Source organism: Schistosoma haematobium, chromosome 2 (assembly GCF_000699445.3).
Source record: "Schistosoma haematobium chromosome 2, whole genome shotgun sequence".
Lineage (NCBI taxonomy): Eukaryota > Metazoa > Platyhelminthes > Trematoda > Strigeidida > Schistosomatidae > Schistosoma > Schistosoma haematobium.
Genome location: NC_067197.1, coordinates 31,226,049 through 31,246,170, shown reverse-complemented (window position 1 = coordinate 31,246,170; position 20,122 = coordinate 31,226,049). Strand labels below are relative to the sequence as shown.

Sequence of the window (20,122 nt, the reverse complement as noted above, 5' to 3'; positions counted from 1 at the left end):
AAGGTGTGGTGTCTCCAGCCACATCCTTCGACGGTACATGGTCTCAGTACTTGACAGTTTATTGCTCTATGGTTCGCCTCCAGGCAAACATTATAAAATATATTCAATACAAATCCTATCCTTTCATTAATATGCTTATCTTTAGACCTTCTTCGGAAGCGCTAGACGTCATATTGTTGGTTGTCAGGATAGGACGAGTTACTGTGGACTATGATGTAACTTTCAGGTAAAATCTTATAGATTAGGAAGTCACGTCGTGACAATTCTACAATATTGAGTATGGGTCTATTATCAGTACTGATATTGAATAAGACCATAACTCTTTATGTCTTCGACGTCATTGGTTTTATTGGATAAACACTGGTTGACGTTGTTTGGTCAATTATTCTCACAGATCACGAGTGCTCATACCGTGCTGCGCATCCATCGAAACAACTAGCCAGCTCAGACCACATACTTCTCAAAACACCAATTGTCAACCAAAAATGTATTTTGGAACTCCTTCACTTATAATTTCTGGATTGGCTATGTTTGGGATACTCGACTGTAAGGTTGTTGAGGACAAGGCGTTATCAAAACCTAGATATCTGTGACATCTTTAAACTGAGTGAAGTGCTGAATCCCCACGTGTGGGATCGTGGATGCGGACTGCTGAGAAGTCCTATATTAGGACAGAATGGCCTTTCGGTGATTCCAAGTCTTCAGTAGGAGTCTTACACTGGTGGTCTCGTGTTTTTACTTAAAAATTATCCACTTTTCTCTGACTGGTATGAAGAAGCAATGATACAAACTTTTCCGCGTCGATAAACAATATCCGACTTCTCACGCTCTTATGAGGGTCACAATAGACTGTTCTTGCCTGGGTTAAGTATTTTAAATAAAGATTAGAAGTTCGGAGTTGAAGTTGTCACTACAACTTATCATCCGATATGATGCGGAGACGCACTTGGTCTGTTTGAAAAAACGCGTTTCGGGTGGAAATCATAAAGACATGATGTGATTAGGTCATCCATAAAATACAGTGTCACCAGCTTAAGAGGTGCTCCAGGGTTATGTGTGTGAAATTAGAGTGTATAAATACTGTTGATTTGATTATTACATACAATCTACAGTAAAGGGACGGAGTGCGTAACACATATAAAACTATCACTCTTAGATTATTTCAGGGCAAAGTAACTTCGTGTCCATATTTTAGGCGTTTACAGAAGTGTACAAAAGAATTTTTGCTGCTCACTGTTTGTATGGTGGTCTGAGTCTAGTCTGCAAGTAATCTGGCTACTACGGGAACATGTGTAATAGCATACACAAAGAAATTTGGAAAAGTGAAGAACAATTTGAATAAGAAAAGCGAGTTGACGATTCAGCAAGCACATTTAATAAGGTAAGCAATAGACAGTAACAACACAGACCACAGAATAATAAAATATGGAGATGGGAAATGAAAGCAGATGGAGTAGGGTCTTAGATGAGCTACAATGCGTTATATCTGAACTTTGTCGTAAGGTCACAAAACAGCGTTCAAAAATTCTTAGGGACTTATTTAGGAAGAAGTAAAGTTATTGGACGAACCAGTCAGATTCAGGCTAGAAATCCATTTTCGCTATATAGCTGCAGTCATCTAATGACGAAAGCTCTAATAATTTATATATAAAAGTTCGTTATTCATGTCACGCTTTTCACTAAATATAATTATATCTTTTTTAGTGATTAATCGTTTTATAACTAAATACTGTTTTCTCGTTAGCATCAGAGTATTTCAAGGCAGTACATATACCTGACTTCCGTCTCTGTTGTTATATTATACTTTCACCCATTTTAGTTGTGATTTATCTGCTTTGCAAAACTAGGATGCTGTTTTTGGGCGGCAGACTTGTATTCTTCGGATGACCTCCAGTCGACCTTGAGGACCTATAAACGGTCTACCGATCGTCATGATAGTGGTTTTGCAGCCGACTGAGTTGATTGGTACTGGCTTTGTTTAGTTGTTAATGGTGCTGTTAGTTCTCGTCCGTGCAATAAATTCACTTGGAAAACTAGGACATGAGGTTTACTTTGAATGCGGCACAAATGATGTGAGTAAATTTAGTTGGTTTGCTTATGATATTGTAGTTAAAGATCAAAACAGTCAACGCCACGAGGTCTTCTTTTGCTTCAGTTCATTTTAGGGAAGTGTTTTTCGACAAGTTCTCAAGCCCTTTACCTAGCGGGTCTCTGCAACGTTTTAAAATCCCTAGTAGTGTATGGTGTATTATTCTCTGTAATTTCCATAGTCATGTTCTAACGTCTTCAAACTTACTTCCGCAATGGAGAGATTCGTTCTTAAATGCAAGATGTTCTTATCATCCCAGGATACTGTTCTGACTGTTCAGTACTTCTGTAAATTCGGAATCGTTAAGACGTATAACATGTCAATCATCGATTGTGAACAGTTAGAAGCTGTTTACTCATTAGAAGAAAGCGCTAATCATTTGGTTATATCAGCACGGTATGTTGCCTGTCTTTTTATGTCCTTAGTTTACTGGGAGAAATTATCAACAATTTTCGCCAGTCTTCTGAAGAGCTAACAATTCTTTTAGATTCGGGGGAATGCACTTTTCAGAATCACACATTTCAAACAGGTTTTAATCAGCCAACTAATTTTCTTATTATTCCTAGGTCCCTCTATGATAACAACACAAATTCCTCTGAATGCTACTGAATTTGACGTCTACCGTGTCCATTCAAAATGTGAAGTCACATTCTGCCAAAAGGAATTACGGGTAATGCTGTCATGTACCTCGAAAATTGTTTACATTTAAAACGTTGACAATGCTATGCATTTAATAAACATCGGGGTGACAAAATTTATCGTAGTTAGGCTCATCATTTCATGAAAGCATGTCGTATTAGTTGCGTTGCTATTGCTTTGTAATTTCATACGCAATTGAAATTTTAGAATAATTTTGATAGTGATACCGAATTTTGCTACGTATGAAAAATCGAAATTCTTTAGCGACAAAAACTAGTAAGTAAAGTGTTCTTGATAGTAAACAGGATCGTTCTTACCAAAGGATTTGTTATGAGCTGCATATAGTAGATAACACTATTATTTGATAACACAAACCGTTTTTCACATAATTCGTCTTGGGTAATTGAATGATATTAACTCTCAAATACTTAGTGTCTGTGAGTCAATCACATTAAATACTCCTCACCACTATACACGGGTAGCATTCCGAAACTATTTACAACCGATTATTTGTATCATTGTTATTTCTGCTGTCTTTCGTAACTATGTTTAGAGATAATTAGTGCTCTTTGTACTCATCCTTTGATGTATACTCAACTACTTCACTACCATGACAACATATTTGTGATATTCAAAATAATTATTTCGTATTGTTTTGATTGTCTCGTTTTCATAATCGGATTAAGTTCTAGTCTTTTTAATGACACGGATGTAAGTACATATTATTGCTGTTGATAAAGTGTCCGTTAGTATTTATAAGCATAATGTAGTTGGGAACTGATTTGCTAACTAACAGTAGGGTTAGGGTAGATTAATGCATCGGTTTTTCTGGCTAGAAATTTCTGACAACTGGTAATATGAATGCGACAGATCTATATTTAAGGTATGGTGCGTAAACTTTTTTTATTTGAATTCAAATAAAAAGCTTCCCTTTAATGACTGTAGTCTTTCGGACTTATTGAGTCTTTTAATGTAGTTATGTAACAGTTATCCCAAAATAACTATTCGTCGCCACTTCTGGGATAAATATTTTTTCTTCATTCACGAGTTAGTGGCTACCAGTATATATGAGAAATTCCTATTCAGTTGTCATTTTAAATTAAATGTGTTTATGTAGAAAACTAACTCGCTAAAAAAACGCTAACCAGAAAAAATTATTCAAACCTTTTAAACTCTGCCCTGGGAGTCAGAAGATCTTCATTTAGAAGAATTATGACGCCTCATGATGAAAGCCGAATCCCTTCGGAAGTTACGAGGCCGATGCCCCTTCTGACAACCAGAGCGACCATTTATTTAGGTACATGGAATGTTCGTACAATGTGGGACACCGGAAGAGCCTTCCAGATTGCTGCAGAAATGAGAAGATACAACCTAGAGGTACTTGGGATCAGTGAAACACATTGGACACAAGTTGGACAACAACGACTAACTACAGGAGAGTTCCTGTTATACTCCGGCCATGAAGAAGAAAATGCACCACATACACAAGGAGTTGCATTGATGCTGTCCAAACAAGCGCAAAATGCACTTATAGGATGGGAATCTCATGGACCAAGGATCATCAAAGCCTCGTTTAAAACAAAGAAAGAGGGCATTTCAATGAACATCATCCAATGCTATGCGCCTACCAACGACTACAATGAAGACGCTAAAGATCAATTCTACAATAGGCTGCAGTCAATAGTCGAGAAGTGCCCAACAAAGGACCTGACCATTCTGATGGGAGATTTCAACGCCAAGGTTGGAACGGACAACACTGGATATGAAGACATCATGGGACGACACGGACTGGGAGAAAGAAACGAAAATGGTGAGAGATTTGCAAATCTATGTGCCTTCAATAATCTGGTCATAGGCGGCACTGTATTCCCACATAAACGCACACACAAAACCACATGGACTTCACCGGATCACTCTACACAAAACCAAATCGACCATATTTGCATCAACGAAACGTTCAGGAGGACTATAGAGGACGTGAGAACCAAGAGAGGAGCTGATATAGCATCAGATCATCACTTGCTGATCGCCAAGATGAAATTGAAACTCAAGAAGCACTGGACAATGGGGCGGACAACATCACAAATGTTCAATACGGCCTTTCTTCAGGACACTGACAAACTCAACAAATTCAAGATAGTCCTCAGCAATAGGTTCCAGGCCTTTCATGATGTACTCAATGGAGAAGGAATTACTGTGGAGAGCAACTGGAAGGGGATCAAAGAGACAATCACTTCAACATGTCATGAAGTCCTGGGTCACAAGAAGCACCATCACAAGGAATGGATCACTGTTGATACACTGGATAAGATTCTAGAAAGGAGGAACAAGAAGGCAGCGATCAATACCAGCCGAACAAGAGCAGAAAAAGCCAAGGCACAAGCTGAATACACAGAAGTAAACAAACAAGTGAAGAGGAGCATCAGAACCGACAAACGTAAATATGTGGAAGATTTAGCAACGACGGCGGAAAAGACTGCAAGGGATGGAAACATGAGACAACTGTATGACACGACAAAGAAACTCTCTGGAAATCGCCGCAAACCAGAACGACCAGTGAAAAGCAAAGAAGGCAAGGTAATCACCAACATTGAAGAGCAACGAAACAGGTGGGTAAAACACTTCAAAGAACTGTTGAATCGACCAGCTCCACTGAACCCACCCGACATCGAAGCAGCACCCACAGACCTCCCAATTAATGTTGGCCCACCAACAATTGAAGAAATCAGCATGGCCATCAGACAAATCAAGAGTGGCAAAGCAGCAGGACCAGACAACATTCCAGCAGAGGCACTAAAAGCAGACGTAGCGGCAACTGCAAGGATACTCCACATTCTCTTCAATAAGATTTGGGATGAGGAACAAGTACCAACAGACTGGAAAGAAGGACTACTGATCAAAATACCGAAGAAAGGCGATCTCAGCAAGTGTGATAACTACAGGGGCATCACTCTTCTCTCAATACCGGGAAAAGTCTTCAACAGGGTATTGTTAAACAGGATGAAGGACTGCGTAGACGCCCAACTTCGTGACCAACAGGCAGGATTCCGTAAGGATAGATCGTGTACAGACCAAATCACAACTCTACGGATCATTGTGGAACAATCAATTGAATGGAATTCATCACTGTACATCAACTTCATTGACTACGAAAAGGCATTTGATAGCGTGGACAGAACAACACTATGGAAACTTCTTCGACACTACGGCGTGCCTCAGAAGATAGTCAATATCATACAGAACTCATATGATGGATTACACTGCAAAATCGTGCATGGAGGACAGTTGACAAAGTCGTTCAAAGTGAAGACCGGTGTTAGGCAAGGTTGCTTACTCTCACCCTTTCTCTTTCTCCTGGTGATCGACTGGATCATGAAGACGTCAACGTCTGAAGGAAAGCGCTGGATACAATGGACATCTAAGATGCAGTTGGATGACCTAGACTTCGCAGACGATCTGGCCCTTCTATCCCAAACGCAACAACAGATGCAGGAGAAGACAAACAGTGTGGCAGCAGCCTCAGCAGCAATAGGTCTCAGAATACACAAAGAGAGAAGCAGGATTCTCCGATACAACACAATGCACCAATCCAATCACAATTGACGGAGAAGATTTGGAAGATGTAAAAACCTTTACGTATTTGGGCAGCATCATTGATGAACAGGGTGGATCTGATGCAGATGTGAAGGCGCGGATCGGTGAGGCAAGAGCAGCATATTTACAACTGAGGAACATCTGGAACTCAAAGCAACTGTCAACCAACACCAAGGTCAGGATTTTCAATACAAATGTCAAGACAGTTCTACTGTATGCGGCAGAAACCTGGATAACTACAAAAGCCATCATCCAGAAAATACAGGTGTTTATTAACAATTGTCTACGCAAAATACTTCAGATCCATTGGCCGGACACTATTAGCAACAACGTACTGTGGGAGAGAACAAACCAGATCCCAGTGGAGGAAGAAATCAGGAAGAAGCGCTGGAAATGGATAGGACACACATTGAGGAAAGCACCCAACTGCGTCACAAGACAAGCCCTCACATGGAATCCTGAAGGTCAAAGGAAAAGAGGAAGACCAAAGAACACATTACGCCGAGAAATGGAGATAGATATGAGAGAAATGAACAAGAATTGGATGGAACTAGAAAAGAAGGCCCAGGATAGAGTGGGTTGGAGAATGCTGGTCAGTGGCCTATGCTCCATTGGGAGTAGCAGGCGTAAGTAAGTAAGTATGTACGTGCATATCACCAACTCATCAAAATGGCATATGTTTCGGCGTACATTTACAAGATTATATATTCCTTATGATAACTGTCTGGTGGTGTCAAATTTTAAATTATTTTTCGAATTTATCGTGTGTAAATGTTTTTTTTAGGTCATTTTATCATTCTGTGAGTTGATTTCTCCTATGATAAGAATTTATTGTGATCGACCGGGCAAACCTATAATTTTTGCTTGTACTCACGAGGCAAGACTCAGTGCTCGGTACGTATTTGCGACCTTCCCTTCAGATGGATCTTCACTTCCAAATTCCCAGCGCTCTGAGTGTAGCCGTCGTTTGTCATCAAGCAGAACTCCTGTTCCACTACAACATATAAGTACTTTATCGACGGGCGAAAAGTAATTTTCGTTGTTTATAGTGCTACGTATGATTTTTTAAATATAAACTTTGTGAGATACATTACCTAAAATCACACACAACTTGGACCGATAGCTGACTGACATCTGTCACAAGCTGATAAACTTACCGAGTGTTGTAAGCTATTTTGACACAGGAAGTTTATATTATTTAAAATATTTCCGACACCTTTCGTCATTGTGATGGAGTTTGTATAACCATAATAACCTATCTATGCCATTCTAGCTGACATTTGTTATTAGTCCTGGATTTTTAAAAATATTGATCGGATAATATTAAGACCAGCAGGGGCAACCAATCTGCATATACGTACAAAAATATACGTTGAAATTAAAGTAGTGAGCATATAAACTTTTCATTAAACCAAAAGTCTACCACCCATTCGGATAGTAGTATTAGTTTGATCGTTTGCCTCCGGTAAATTAACGAGCTAGACACAGATATAAGAAAACGATCCAAAATTATCAGTAAACATTATGTTAATAGCCATAAAAACAGAGAGATTGAAACCTTTTCTTTATACGAGAAAGGAATCACTGATTAACTTTTGGTTGGTAACTGAAGTTAACAGCATAAGTAGCTTCACTTCTGTTAACTATGATTGCAACTCCTTAGATTGAACTCAAAAATTACCAGCGTTAGTTCACGTCAGGTTTTTAAATCTACCGTACTTAACTGTTATGAGATGTTCACTTTAAGCAGATAGCTTTTTCACAAGTAGGTTCCGCATACAACATTGGCCATTGTTAACAAGATCTCGTTATGTCTAGGACTGTGTGGAAGAGTGAAAAAAGTACAGCTTATTAATGCTGCCTTTGTTTTCAGATTTGTATTTCCTCATATACCACTATAATTGATGAGCAGATGTTTTTCATAGCCTTCAAAGTGATGATACTGTCCTTGCGAATAAAGAAAGTAATCCAAATGTTTTATCATCCAGATGTATGTTATCTCAAGAAAATGACCATGACACTCAAATCTTACGGTCGGACGGAAAGTTGTCTTTTATAAATAACGAAAATAATGCTCCAAAAGTAAACCAACCAGTGAGTTTTCGTATTTTTGTTTTGGTAATTACAGCCCATTTATTGTCTAGAGAGATTGAAACATTTACTTTTACTCTACCGAAGGTTTTTGTAGGTGTTAGCTCTGGAAGTTATCGGTACATAATTGTGTGTCAGGAACACATTAACCTATTTTTGTGTAATTGTTTTCAGTTGTAAACTACTACTTTATTAACTAAAATGGAGACAGTTATATTAAAGGTTGTATTCAGGTTTCAATAAATGCTTGCTCATGAATAGCATAATATGTGATGTTCATATATCAAGTATTATTTCTTTATTTATTTGAACACATAAATATTGATACAAAAGGGGCACCGAATACATAGGCGCCACACAAGTCACTTGATTTGTATGAGGACTGTGATACTGCTCGGGTGCCCAAACCGAAGCGGGTGGTTTTCTTAGGGGGCCACACCCAGAGCCTTCGACCTAAGGGTCCGATCCAAAAGGCAGTGGAGCATCGTAAGGAGATGCAGTCCCATGGTAGCCGGTGACCAACGATTGATTCATACGCTATCTGTTCCTTCAGGCCCCTGAGGTCCATGTGCACCGTTGATCTGGAACCAGGGTTTTCCAACTCCCCTAGGTGGGTCCTCCGTGTCCACCAACCTGGTTAAGGCACCGAATATTCGCTTTTCATCCTCTCAATTCTGTAAACAACACTCCCGCCACGAGAAGGCAGGGAGTAGGACCCCCATGGCAGTGGCGTGGTCATGCGAGAGCATTTCTAGGAGGAGAACTGACTCTCCCCGCCCTCGACCGTACCAGGGCATCACCCAGGGTCGGTCGTTTTCTAATGAAAGTAAGGTCCGTTCAGTGATCATATTTTTCGTAAACGCTGAAGTGGTTTCAGTCAGCTAAGTCGGCTATAAACAATTTAAGACGCGACGTGAATAAGTATCGATCTAGGTTAACATCCTATAACAGCATAACGACGATGGAAGTTTACAAGGTGACTTACCATGGGTTAGGAGTTATGCTATCGGTTGCAATAAAAAATCAAGTATGGAAAGAATAAATCATCTTAAAATCAAAAATATAAAATAACGCGATTTTAAAATGTAAAGGAAGATAATAAATGGATCCAACTGAAGCACCAATCCATTTTTATTCGTTATCCAAGGTCTCCAACTATGGATTATTATTGTCACATGGTTCCAAACAAGAAAGCGTGAATTTAAGTACAGGGCTTAAACCAGCAGTCTCTCACTTCATAAGCTTTTGGTATGATTCGGTCTGACTATTCCTGGATTGTCAATATGTTCCCATGCTAAAACCAGGGCATCAAAGTTGGTGTTAGCTCCGTATATGTACTACATATTTCGACCACTTCAGTCAACGGAAGTTTATGACTTGATCGGTTGATTTTTATTTTTGCATTTTAAAACCATACTCACTTCATACAACTTCCTCTTCGGACCCAGAATGTTTAGCGCTACGACTACGTCAAGTGATAATAAATAGCTTTCAAAACTGAGTTAGTAAAATGATGTTCAAACCCTCTGGTTGGTGGTTAAAAGTTCGAATGCCTTAGTTTTTAATTTAGCTCCCCTATGTGTGTACAGCGGATAGGTGTTTATATGAAGCTTTATGATAAAAAATGACGCTAATTGACTAACTAAGTTGGTTAGATATTTTGAGTGTGGTTTGCATTTTGTTCCCGTTTTTCGGTAATATTTACATATCACCTCACCATAGTAACTTTAGGGATTGCTTTCATGTTTTTTATTTCTAAATTAAGCGATCATTTGTAACGTTTCCAATTTATAGGTGCTTAATCCACACCAGGATCACGGCCGTTGTGACGAAATCCCTTCTAAAAAGGTATGCTGGTTGTGCATATAACGGATAATAAAGTGGCTATTAATAATCACGTAGTTTATAAATATGATTACTTAGTTGGTAGCAGGGGAGAGCCTTTTAAATTGCTGCGGAAATGAGGAGATACAACCTAGAGGTGCTTGGGATCAGTGAAACACATTGGACACAAGTTGGACAACAACGACTAGCTTCAGGGGAGCTTCTGTTATACTCCGGCCATGAAGAAGAAAATGCTCCACATACACAAGGAGTTGCACTGATGCTGTCCAAACAAGCACAAAATGCACTTATAGGATGGGAATCTCATGGACCAAGGATCATTAAAGCCTCGTTTAAAACAAAGAAAGAGGGCATTTCAATGAACATCATCCAATGCTATGCGCCTACCAACGACTACAATGAAGACGCTAAAGATCAATTCTACAATAGGCTGCAGTCAATAGTCGAGAAGTGCCCAACAAAGGACCTGACCATTCTGATGGGAGATTTCAACGCCAAGGTTGGAACGGACAACACTGGATATGAAGACATCATGGGACGACACGGACTGGGAGAAAGAAACGAAAATGGTGAGAGATTTGCAAATCTATGTGCCTTCAATAATCTGGTCATAGGCGGCACTGTATTCCCACATAAACGCACACACAAAACCACATGGACTTCACCGGATCACTCTACACAAAACCAAATCGACCATATTTGCATCAACGAAACGTTCAGGAGGACTATAGAGGACGTGAGAACCAAGAGAGGAGCTGATATAGCATCAGATCATCACTTGCTGATCGCCAAGATGAAATTGAAACTCAAGAAGCACTGGACAATGGGGCGGACAACATCACAAATGTTCAATACGGCCTTTCTTCAGGACACTGACAAACTCAACAAATTCAAGATAGTCCTCAGCAATAGGTTCCAGGCCTTTCATGATGTACTCAATGGAGAAGGAATTACTGTGGAGAGCAACTGGAAGGGGATCAAAGAGACAATCACTTCAACATGTCATGAAGTCCTGGGTCACAAGAAGCACCATCACAAGGAATGGATCACTGTTGATACACTGGATAAGATTCTAGAAAGGAGGAACAAGAAGGCAGCGATCAATACCAGCCGAACAAGAGCAGAAAAAGCCAAGGCACAAGCTGAATACACAGAAGTAAACAAACAAGTGAAGAGGAGCATCAGAACCGACAAACGTAAATATGTGGAAGATTTAGCAACGACGGCGGAAAAGACTGCAAGGGATGGAAACATGAGACAACTGTATGACACGACAAAGAAACTCTCTGGAAATCGCCGCAAACCAGAACGACCAGTGAAAAGCAAAGAAGGCAAGGTAATCACCAACATTGAAGAGCAACGAAACAGGTGGGTAAAACACTTCAAAGAACTGTTGAATCGACCAGCTCCACTGAACCCACCCGACATCGAAGCAGCACCCACAGACCTCCCAATTAATGTTGGCCCACCAACAATTGAAGAAATCAGCATGGCCATCAGACAAATCAAGAGTGGCAAAGCAGCAGGACCAGACAACATTCCAGCAGAGGCACTAAAAGCAGACGTAGCGGCAACTGCAAGGATACTCCACATTCTCTTCAATAAGATTTGGGATGAGGAACAAGTACCAACAGACTGGAAAGAAGGACTACTGATCAAAATACCGAAGAAAGGCGATCTCAGCAAGTGTGATAACTACAGGGGCATCACTCTTCTCTCAATACCGGGAAAAGTCTTCAACAGGGTATTGTTAAACAGGATGAAGGACTGCGTAGACGCCCAACTTCGTGACCAACAGGCAGGATTCCGTAAGGATAGATCGTGTACAGACCAAATCACAACTCTACGGATCATTGTGGAACAATCAATTGAATGGAATTCATCACTGTACATCAACTTCATTGACTACGAAAAGGCATTTGATAGCGTGGACAGAACAACACTATGGAAACTTCTTCGACACTACGGCGTGCCTCAGAAGATAGTCAATATCATACAGAACTCATATGATGGATTACACTGCAAAATCGTGCATGGAGGACAGTTGACAAAGTCGTTCAAAGTGAAGACCGGTGTTAGGCAAGGTTGCTTACTCTCACCCTTTCTCTTTCTCCTGGTGATCGACTGGATCATGAAGACGTCAACGTCTGAAGGAAAGCGCTGGATACAATGGACATCTAAGATGCAGTTGGATGACCTAGACTTCGCAGACGATCTGGCCCTTCTATCCCAAACGCAACAACAGATGCAGGAGAAGACAAACAGTGTGGCAGCAGCCTCAGCAGCAATAGGTCTCAGAATACACAAAGAGAGAAGCAGGATTCTCCGATACAACACAATGCACCAATCCAATCACAATTGACGGAGAAGATTTGGAAGATGTAAAAACCTTTACGTATTTGGGCAGCATCATTGATGAACAGGGTGGATCTGATGCAGATGTGAAGGCGCGGATCGGTGAGGCAAGAGCAGCATATTTACAACTGAGGAACATCTGGAACTCAAAGCAACTGTCAACCAACACCAAGGTCAGGATTTTCAATACAAATGTCAAGACAGTTCTACTGTATGCGGCAGAAACCTGGATAACTACAAAAGCCATCATCCAGAAAATACAGGTGTTTATTAACAATTGTCTACGCAAAATACTTCAGATCCATTGGCCGGACACTATTAGCAACAACGTACTGTGGGAGAGAACAAACCAGATCCCAGTGGAGGAAGAAATCAGGAAGAAGCGCTGGAAATGGATAGGACACACATTGAGGAAAGCACCCAACTGCGTCACAAGACAAGCCCTCACATGGAATCCTGAAGGTCAAAGGAAAAGAGGAAGACCAAAGAACACATTACGCCGAGAAATGGAGATAGATATGAGAGAAATGAACAAGAATTGGATGGAACTAGAAAAGAAGGCCCAGGATAGAGTGGGTTGGAGAATGCTGGTCAGTGGCCTATGCTCCATTGGGAGTAACAGGAGTAGGTAGGTACGTAAGTTGGTAGCAGAATTGACAATATCGTTTAATAGTTCGAATTACGATATCGTGGGTGAAACGGATATTACCAGTGGCGATGGATTATGATCACACAATATCACAAATGGAATGAATTTAGACATGTGGACCATTGGACGACAGCTTGGTAGTCTTAAGGTTAAGCACTCGCCTCGGGCATAAAGATCGTACCTTCGATTTCTGGTTGGGTCTTGAATGCGCACCGCCGGGAATCCACGTACTATCATGAGACAACTGTTCAGTGGTTCCTGGTTCCTGATGGTTTGTTAGTTCGTGTTGTAAAACTATAAAGTCAGTAATCTTTACAAACCCTTCTGTATAAAAGTTTGGATTAATTTTCAAGATAATGGCCATTAATTGAATATCTATATGTATATCACTACCTCACTAAGGGTGATAGCTATGCATTTCTATTTTTACTCAGTCTAATTTCAATTTCTCGCATTAAAGTGTATCTAGGCAAGTATTTTCATAGGAACTAAGAAATATTAGGAAATCATAAAACTATTCGAAGTCGATTGGTGTAATAATCAACTTCAATTGTTTGAAAACTATGATTGACGAATCCATTTAGAGCAAAAGTGTAAAAATACTTATTTAGATATTGAATCTATCGTCAATTAGTGGCAATTGTTAACTTGTATTGAATAAGAAATGCCTTGTATGTGTGTTGCACATATGCAACGGGTACATAGAATAAATGAAATGAAATAAAGCCGAAATCGATCCGACAAAACAAAGCAATGACACATGTATGAAGTTATCGTTTTATTCATATTGAAACTTATGATCTTGTCTCCTCGCACTCCAATGACAGAAGATCAGACGATGGATAATGTTGTAGCATTTAGTAATATTTCATGCCTACTTGAATTATTCTAGCTTTTGAACATTTAGCTTTGGAATATTTAGTCTTCAGTCGTCGGTAATAAGGACCTGTGTTAACCCTTGCAGCTTGTTTTACAGTGAAGGTCAAGCTTCTTAAAAATGTTCACCAATTGGACTGATACCATTTGTTCGAGTAACGCGTTCTAGTCATTGACTACTCGATGAGAAAAGCGGAATCCCACTCTGAGTTTATGAGATCGTGGTTTTTGAACCTTCTTACTATAGTCTCGGAGGTGATCAGCTCTAGAGAGCGCAAGATAATATGACATATTAACTCCCAAATCGTTATTAAAGATACGGAATGCCAATATAAGGTCACGTCGCGTTCTACGATACGATAAGGAAGAGGTTCAGGCGTTTTAAGCGCTCATCGTAAGGGAGTTTGGAAAGGCCCTTCACTAACCTTGGTCCAACATGCTCGAGTGTGTCAGTATCCTTAATAAGACATGGACCGGCTGCTTGGACACAGTACTATAGGTGTGGTCTTACATATGTGGGATATAAAATCCAAAACATTTCGTCAAAGTATTTGAATGCTCGGCGAAGTGGCCATAACGCTTGAAAATATAGGGATAACTATAGCATCTTTCCAATCCCCATGAAATTGAGTGTAGGGAAGGGACATGTTGAACAGAATCGTGAGTGGTCCTGAAATAGTATCCACGAGAGATGACAGTAATCGTGGATGTAACCAATCAACACCCAGTGTCTTACTAGGTCTGAGGCTAATGATCAGTTGAAGAATTGCTTCCTCAGTCATATGTACAGGTCCTATAGCTGGTATCTCAGTGGTGTGGTTATGATAAATATTGTTAACAATACCCATAGAGTAGACTTCGCTTAAATAGTTTGATAAACTCGCAAATTTGGCCAGATCTGATTCAGCTGGTATATCTAAATTTCCGTGTAACAATAATTGAGAGATACTATCACTACGTCTTTTTCTTCGTCTAATGTACGAAAACAATCGTTTTTGGCAGGTACGGCTATCATATGTCAACTGTCTTTCGTAAGTGGCACAGTATCTAGCTCATGATCTTTCTATATATATATTCCAGATTTTTCTGTGTTCGCACTTAAATGATTTTTGGCCTGTTGACCAGTACGAGTTCTAGAAGCGTTTCCTTCACCTCATCAGCTTTTGGGTTTCATTATGGGTCCATAGAGGTCAATGTGGTAGGCTACTTGTTGATCATAAGATGAGCAGTAATGTTACGGACTCAAATGTGGCTTTAAACTCATTCCATTCGTCTTTAATCGTCCCATCTGCATTCATCGACCAATCATTTGGGATAGCACAGTCTCTGATTGCCGGAATGTTAGCCCGCCAGGTATTAGTACGGGATCAAACAGATACGTATTGTGTGTCTGAAATCTAAAGTACGGTACAACATGATCACTGTTTGCTAGTGGGGCTAGGTGTTGAATGCCAGTGACATCATCACAGTGGTGTGTAAATACGCGATTCAGCAATGACGGTTTGTGTTACACGTTATTATGTGTCGGTTTTGCGATACATTGTAAAAGTGAGCACCGAATAATGGTTGACACCAGGCTGTTGTCAAAACATCCACTTGAATTTGTAAGCTTTATCCATTTGATATACGGCGCGTTGAAATCTCCAACAATGAAACAATAATCAGCCTTATTCCAAGAACAGATATGACTTAAGACAAAGTTGTCAGCAAGATAACGTGAACTACGGTATATTTCTCATACAGTCACTGACCCGTGTCTAGATTTAGTTGTACATCAAGCTACCTCACATGTGCCACTATCATGCGTCTCTGATGTGCTCGAGTGTACACGAAAGTGGTCTCTAACATATAATATTATACCTCCCCCCTTTTAGTTTATAACTCTATCACTTCTAATGCTGACATATCTTGCAATGATTAGAGAACGGTTGACATCTACAATGAACCACGTTTCTGTGACAACAATTATATCGGCACTTAGTTCATCTATCATCAAGTTTAGCTCAGACGTTTTATTTTTAATTTATTCTTTTTGTGCCACTTTCTATACATACGTTTGATCTTGTTAGTTCGCTTGTAACGTTGACCATTTTTATATGAGCGTATTCGTGTTTGCCTACCTCTCTTTGACCTGCTTCTTCTGTTTGACTATAAACTCTGAGTCGCGGTTCCTATCTCCGATCCAGCTTCTTTTCTTTTATTGTCTCTCTGCGTTAACGGATGTATAAAGCATATTTAACCAAGAACCACTGCCGTAATTTGACTTGTTTTATTCCGTTATTCACTAAAGTGAATTAAGACAATGAACATATACGAGTGTAAGCAGGATATGTATTTCTTTAGCATCATCATTCCATAAAAATGGAGTCAGGAAAGGGGTATATAACGTCTTAGGTCCCGATGCATTAACTAGTTCTAAATTTGAGAAATTATACCATTCTAAACCTTATTCATCGGATTCTTATACCTTTATGGTGTACTACTATATCTAAATTTAGTCTTTCATTCTTTTTATTTATAAATTTCAACTGACACACTATTATGTTATCAGGTTCTATGTTATGTTTTAGTTAGTCATCTAAAGATTATGTTTTTGTTAAGAGCTGTATCGTGCATACTTACTATAATTACAACTTTCCTAGTAATACTTCATTTGCCGTTATTTTTCAGACTCGTTCTCTCCTTTTTTCGAATTTCCAAACTAAAGATAATTCCAGTGTATGTAATTTAGAAGACAACACAAAAACAGTTGTGCTATATCAAAATAGTTTATGGGATGGAACGGCATTGAAAGAAAATGTTCTAAGTTCAACAGTTATGAATCAGGAATCTACATTAGGCGGACAAACTGTACTTGTTGCTGATTCAGACGATGACGAATAATGTACTATTTCCTGTGATAACATATTATCCCACCATGTATAGATCTTTATTTTAATATACATCAACCTAATGAAGTTATTTTGCGTAGATTAACAATGGATTTCAACAAATCTTCTATTACATATCGCTTATACAGATTGAAAAAATAGACAAGTTTTTTCTCTTGAAATATACGTATCTTTTCAGTGACACGGCTGTGTACTTTTAAATTCTGTGTATAGGCAATTTATTCCCTCAAAACATGCATATCATAAAAAACTTATCAACACCTTTGGTTTATGTCGTTCAATCGGAAGAGCTTAATGGTTCGTCATAATTGTTTCACTATGCAACAATGTAAATAAGAATGAAAGTCCTAGAAATTTCTAAGTTCCAAGTCTTCCATCGATGCAATTCTAAGCTTCTAATAGGCGTCAACGTTTTTAAATTTTCACACAGCTCTTTCAGATAGATGATATTAAGTAAAAAACTCAGACTCAAGACTTCTCAATCTCATTTTCAAACACCAGATACAAGTAAAGAAGAAAATATTAAGTGTAAATAGTCATGTTATGTCTTATAACCGTTGACTAATGCTGCGTTTCAGGTCACCAATCAGAATCCTAATTCTAATTTGGTCTATTTCGCATCTACTGTTTGCTTGATAATCTAATGATTCAATTTTCTCAGTTAGATTAACTGATATCATAGCTAGAATCTGGGAACTGGACATAAATCTATCTGACTGGTCTCGATTGCTGATTGTTCCAGTCTATGACAAAGGACAAAAATCATCTTGTGACGATCAGAGGAATCACTTTAAATATTATAGCGTCCAAAAAATTATCCTCAATAATACTTTGAAATTTACCTAGAGCATGTGGAGTGCAAACTCTGGAAAACCAAGCTGTATGAACCAAACATTCACTCTTCGGTAGGCTCTGAAACAAACATACTTTTTGACGTCCGACTATAGTTGTATTTCTTAACCTTGAGGCGGCGCCCGGCTCTGTTGATCGTGACGTTCTGTGGCAGTATCGGCCATTGAAAGGTATACCAAAAAGTACATTAACCTTGTACAGGCTCTCTATGCAAACACTACTGGTCGAGTCAAAGCTTATGGTTAACTATCGTAGGAATTGGTTACTTCAACTGGTCCTCGTAAGGGTTGTCTGCCTTGGTGATTTTTATTTAACTTTCTTATATACATCTTTTTATAGATAAAACTTTCAACGCCTGACTTTTCAGGAATTGATCTGATGAGAGATCCACTTGTTGATTTAGAATATGCGGACGATATATTCCCTTTTGGTGAAGACCTTGACAAAATACAGTCTTCTGACCACATTAAGGAACAATGCGAGCATGTTTGGTATGGGCTTCTGTCCTTCCAAATATGAAATGTTATTTCAGAGTAGGCTTGCATCAGTACCTGAATTAATGAAAGGGAATGAAGCTTGTGGACGCATTGACCGCTTCATTTATCTTAGGAGTCTGATCAGTCCTCATGGTTTGGTGTCTGACTAGATCTCGGCGCAGATTAAAAAGGCTCAATTGGCTTTTGCCAACTTGCTTCACTTATGGAGTAGGCGAGAGAATAAAACTCCACCAAAATCATCCACCTGAGCTACAAATCTTCACCATCTCGAGATAACCATCTTCCAACCAAACGGTGAGTTTACTGTACAACAGTTCTCTCTGTTCTACTTTACAAGTGAGAAACAAGACTTTTAAGAATGGTATATATATATAGCAATCTAGTTACTCAGTAATAATACAACAAAATTATATTTAGTAGTAATTCGGAAAGTTTTTTACATCATTCGTTCCGTCAGAACAAAACAGTTTCTGGAAAGTGGATTGTTCCGAAAGTTTTTGAAACGTTTCCTGAAACCGAGTGCAAATCAACAATCCTTTATACAGTAGACTTTTTTTAAGAGCGCTAAATCGCGTCTTATCTGATGAAAACTGGTCGTTCATTTCATTTGTTTAACAGTCAATGAATAACTTTAGTATTAGTTGACTAACAGTTTTTTCACGCATAACTAACGAAATCTATGGTGGTCATAATTCGACAAACATTTTACTTTTGATAATGATTATCATGCCCAACAGCTTGATAAGAATTATCAGCACACTACTATCCTGAATTTCCCGATTCCAATATTTACAGCCAAATCTTTCAAACGATGATTGAAGGAGTGATATTTTAACAGTATGTACAAACAACAATTAATGCTAGACACAATTTAAAATTTTAAGCAAAGATGGATAGTGGCTAGCAGTGGAATCCAGGACACGCGTTTCGTCCACTGCTAGCCACTATCCATCTTTGCTTAAAATGCTTGCAAATTAAGGCAATATCGAGGCATACGCACAGTATGCACATATGCCAATAAGCGACTGATCAATTTCAGTCCTAAAACACCAATGGGAAGATTCAAGTAAAACAATATCAAATGAATTACAATTGAGAATGTTTGGGAGAGATCAGAAACCTGGTTTATATTTGGTTTATGAATATTTTAATGTAGGGAATTCACTGAACACCACAAAACATTTTAGAGGAATCTCTAGATTTCATCCATTTATTCATTCCATCGAATAGATCTTTTATGCAACTACTAATTTTATTGAGATTATAGTGTACTATTTATGATAGATGGTTGGAGAACAATCTAACTATAGACTTAGTTTTCATGCATTCATTTGTATGGGGTATCTGCAATTTTGATTCACATAAATGTTTGTACTATTTTTATGAGTAAGAAGGAAACAAACATAGTTGCACGGTCATCAATATATGAGTATAAGTTATACTAGAAATAATTCTAGATCAAAACAGCTTCACGAATGCATCAATTATCAATTTTTTCTTCATTTCAACAGAATAGACATGAACGCGCATATGAATTTCTACTGAAGGGAGGGATTTTTAAAAGAAAAAAACAGTTTAAAACGAAATGTAGATCAAATAGAATTTATTTATTTTTATTAAAATTCAAAGAAGAAAAAAAACTATAACAGAAATAATAATGAAAAATATTTTAAATCACATAAGTTTTCTGAACAAATAATTGAATTGGAACATTGAACTATGTTTATTTCTGAAGTGTATTATT

General features: G+C 38.7%; 1 protein-coding gene across 3 annotated transcripts; it reads left to right on the top strand.

Moving 5' to 3' along the window:
* Window positions 1-1,869: 1,869 nt before the first annotated feature.
* On the top strand, window positions 1,870-20,031 carry RAD9A_2 (cell cycle checkpoint control protein rad9a). 3 transcript variants are annotated; one of them, XM_051214929.1, is made up of 10 exons: window positions 1,870-1,965; window positions 2,002-2,072; window positions 2,110-2,238; window positions 2,271-2,485; window positions 2,515-2,618; window positions 2,656-2,759; window positions 7,107-8,416; window positions 10,208-10,261; window positions 16,809-18,672; window positions 19,890-20,031. In XM_051214929.1, the coding sequence occupies exons 1-7, from the start codon at window positions 1,932-1,934 to the stop codon at window positions 7,353-7,355; spliced, it is 906 nt and encodes a 301-aa protein (XP_051068115.1). In that variant the 5' UTR covers window positions 1,870-1,931; the 3' UTR covers window positions 7,356-8,416; window positions 10,208-10,261; window positions 16,809-18,672; window positions 19,890-20,031. The 3 variants fall into 3 exon arrangements, with proteins under 3 accessions (XP_051068115.1, XP_051068116.1, XP_051068114.1); XM_051214930.1 differs by having other exon boundaries at window positions 1,870-2,072; window positions 7,107-7,351; window positions 8,248-8,416; XM_051214931.1 differs by lacking the exons at window positions 1,870-1,965; window positions 2,002-2,072; window positions 2,110-2,238; ... (1 more) ...; window positions 2,515-2,618; window positions 2,656-2,759 and having other exon boundaries at window positions 6,773-7,351; window positions 8,248-8,416; window positions 18,221-18,672.
* The last annotated feature ends 91 nt before the right edge of the window (window positions 20,032-20,122 follow it).

Bases quoted from the DNA above. Each gene is read 5' to 3' on its own strand.
- RAD9A_2 (XM_051214930.1), top strand. From the start codon at position 1,989: ATGGTGCTGTTAGTTCTCGTCCGTGCAATAAATTCACTTGGAAAACTA. The intron at 2,073-2,109 runs GTGAGTAAATTT...ATGATATTGTAG, and splicing joins TTGAATGCGGCACAAATGAT to TTAAAGATCAAAACAGTCAA. The intron at 2,760-7,106 runs GTAATGCTGTCA...TGTTTTTTTTAG, and splicing joins TCTGCCAAAAGGAATTACGG to GTCATTTTATCATTCTGTGA.